Here is a 3,559-nt window from a genome sequence, read left to right on the forward strand (position 1 = left end):
AAAGTTAAGCTCGTAAGTTACAGAGAGAACTGAGAAGTTAGAGACAGAAATTGTGGTTAGAGAATAGAGATAGATATATGATTGATAGAGAGATAGATAGAGAGAATCAGAAAAGGGGAAATGGGAATGGTTTCTATTGAAAAAATATAGTAGGGTTATATACTTGGTGTTGAATCTAACTAACAAAGGACTTAACAAATAAACTGAAATCTAACTAACTCCAGCTGTCACCTAACTAACTAACTGAAGCATCAACCTCTTCTGCATGGAATGTGCTCGTGTGTGTGAGGATGCATGGGAGGCTGCATGGACGTGATGTAGATGCGGCTGTGTGCATGAATGTTGTGCATGGATGTTGTTGCTCTGATAGGTTATTTTTGTAAATTAATTATTGCTTATAAGTATTACTTACTCCATCCCACCGAAGATGACCCACTTTCCTTTTAGTTTGTCTCACCCAAGATGGCCTATTACTAGAAACTCTTTTATATCTACTTTATTCTCTCTCTTACTTTAATCTCTCCACCTAACACACAAAATAAAGTTGCATAAAATCTCGTGCCGCCCAAGGAAGGGGTCATCTTCCTTGGGACGGAGGGAGTAAAAAACAAGACTAGGATGAGGAACTTACATTTTCGGGAAGTTATAAGTTACTGGAACTTATTTTACTTCTTATAAGCTATCTGAGAGCTTATTTTGCCAAACACTTTTCAAGAGCTTATAAGCTCCTTAAATGCTGTATTAGTTTTAAGCTCAGTCAAGCATGCTTTTAGTTGGTCTTTTGTAATTTTGTGATGGATTTAGCTCTTATTTTCTTACTCCTAGAAAAGTCCACGTGAATAGTTCTACTGTATTTTGTTTGAGGTGCAGACACATTTATGTTGAAAGCCACAAACTGAAGAGAAGCTACTCTATAAATGGATGGTACCAATTAGTCGTGGCAATACGCAGCCGATCCTCTGCGCTTCACAAAAATGGTAGTCCATGAAATTTCAGTAGCATTCAAATTCTAACTGCTGCTTCTCTCAATCGTGAGAAAAGATTAGAAGAAAGATGCCCTTTCTGTTTCCATTTCCCATTGATTAATAATTCTCTCTTTCTTGAAATACGATTTTTCTCTCTAACTCACAAGCTAGATTGTTCTAACACTTTGACAGATTGTATAAAATCCCCTTAACACCCTATTAATGTGACTTCTTGTATGTGACCGGCCTATTATAACTATCCCGTGTATTGAAGTAATGAAATGCTCAATGTTTATAGCACAATTATGAAAGACATTCAATTGATGTTCCATTCCTTGATACACTAGAACTGTGTATTATCACACTTTTTGTGCAATTTTTGTACTACTTTTGCATATGTGACCGATAACAAAAATCAATGTCCGATATCTCAGAGTAGTTTCGAATGGCTATATGGTGCTGAAATTTAGGTTTAACAGTTAGTAATGCATCTGTTGACACGTATAAGTTTGTTGAACCAAGTGACTCATGCTGCAAAATACTCCATCCGTCTCATAACAGATGTCACACTAGGGGGTGATGACAAGAATATCTTGCCACCAAAACTACATCTCTCATAATCCATCTCTAATAAGTTCTTGGTGCCAATTGGGAGGGATGATATGGGAACAGCCAATGAAATCTTTACACATCACTTTGAATACCTTGTGGAAGAAGTAAAGACAATGTGTCTAGCATATTATAGAAACGTAACATCATAGCAACTCTTCGTTCTATTCTTGCCTTGAGGAAGAATATCTCTTCATCATCAACAAAATCTCAATATTTCTATTCTAGATCGCACTATGCTGCCAAAATGGTATCATGGCCTACCTTACATCCTCATTCTATTGTGGGCGGATTATCAAGAGATGAAAGATGAAACTTTCAAACAAGACAATTTTAATGCATGTATAGAAATAAATACCACTGGCCAGTGAGGCCCCATCGATTATTATTACACAAAAGAAATCAATTATAGACATTAATACAATTAGATCCGATCTTCATAGACAAGCTTGGGATTTGCGATCTCAAGTAAGATTGGTTTAGTATAATGTATAATGGGATCCTTTTCTATCAGATAGGAAGGGCTGTAGCACAAAATGTACTTCTAAGTAATTGCCCCATAGATCCTATATCTATCTATATGAAGAATAAATCATGTAACGAAGGGGATTCTTATTTGTACAAATGGTACTTCGAACTTGGAACGAGCATGAAGAAATTAACGATACTTCTTTATCTTTTGAGTTGTTCTGCCGGATCGGTCGCTCAAGATCTTTGGTCTCTACCCGGACCCGATGAAAAAAATGGGATCACTTCTTATGGACTCGTTGAGAATGATTCGGATCTAGTTCATGGCCTATTAGAAGTAGAAGGCACTCTGGTGGGATCTTCACGGACAGAAAAAGATTGCAGTCCGTTTGATAATGATCGAGTTACATTGCTTCTTCGGCCCGAACCGAGGAATCCCTTAGATATGATGCAAAACGGATCTTGTTCTATCTTTGATCAGAGATTTCTCTATGAAAAATACGAATCGGAGTTTGAAGAAGGGGAGAGGCAAGGAGCCCTTGATTGTATCGAAAGGCCCAATGAATTGGGATTTCCCTATTGGTCCAGGTCATTTCGGGGCAAGCGGATCATTTATGATGAAGAGGATGAGCTTCAAGAGAATGGTTCGGAGTTCTTGCAGAGTGGAACCATGCAGTACCAGACACGAGATAGATCTTCCAAAGAACAAGGCCTTTTTCGAATAAGCCAATTCATTTGGGACCCTGCAGATCCGCTCTTTTTCCTATTCAAAGATCAGCCCCCTGGCTCTGTGTTTTCACATCGAGAATTATTTGCAGATGAAGAGATGTCAAAGGGGCTTCTTACTTCCCAAATGGATCCTCCTACATCTATATATAAACGCTGGTTTATCAAGAATACACAAGAAAAGCACTTCGAATTGTTGATTAATCGTCAGAGATGGCTTAGAACCAATAGTTCATTATCTAATGGATCTTTCCGTTCTAATACTCTATCCGAGAGTTATCAGTATTTATCAACTCTGTTCCTATCTAATCATTTTACAATATCATAATGTAAATTAGTCACTGACAACGATGACATAAAAATTGATGCACAATTTATTAGTACTAAAAATACATGCTATTCTAGTATAGTTAAAAGTAGGCACATGGTATTGAATCACGTGGACTAATATGCACATTGCGTACTTTAATCAAGCTTCATACTCCCTCCGTTCTACCTGAGATGGCTATATTCTTGAGTGGCACTGGATTTTAAGTGGAGTTCATGAGAGGAGTAAAATAGCGAGAAAAATGTATTGAATATTTTAATGAGAGAGATGAGACGGAGTTTATTCTAAAAGTAGAAAGTGAACATTTTAATTGAGACAAAAAAAAGTGGTAATCTTGAATGGAATGGAGGGAGTATATTATTTAGAAAAAACGAGGCTTTTGATTGGTTATTATACAACTAAAACAAAGTAAATAACAAAGAAGTAAACAAAAGAAATTGAACAGATAGATTAAACCAAGGAA

At 36.8% G+C, this 3,559-nt stretch overlaps 1 protein-coding gene across 1 annotated transcript; it reads left to right on the forward strand.

The window, feature by feature from the left end:
* Positions 1-2,061: 2,061 nt before the first annotated feature.
* On the forward strand, positions 2,062-3,096 carry LOC121764238 (protein Ycf2-like). Its single transcript, XM_042160293.1, has one exon. It carries the CDS (start codon positions 2,062-2,064, stop codon positions 3,094-3,096), a length of 1,035 nt encoding a protein of 344 aa, XP_042016227.1.
* Positions 3,097-3,559: the final 463 nt, after the last annotated feature.

This window comes from Salvia splendens, chromosome 14 (genome assembly GCF_004379255.2).
Source record: "Salvia splendens isolate huo1 chromosome 14, SspV2, whole genome shotgun sequence".
NCBI lineage: Eukaryota > Viridiplantae > Streptophyta > Magnoliopsida > Lamiales > Lamiaceae > Salvia > Salvia splendens.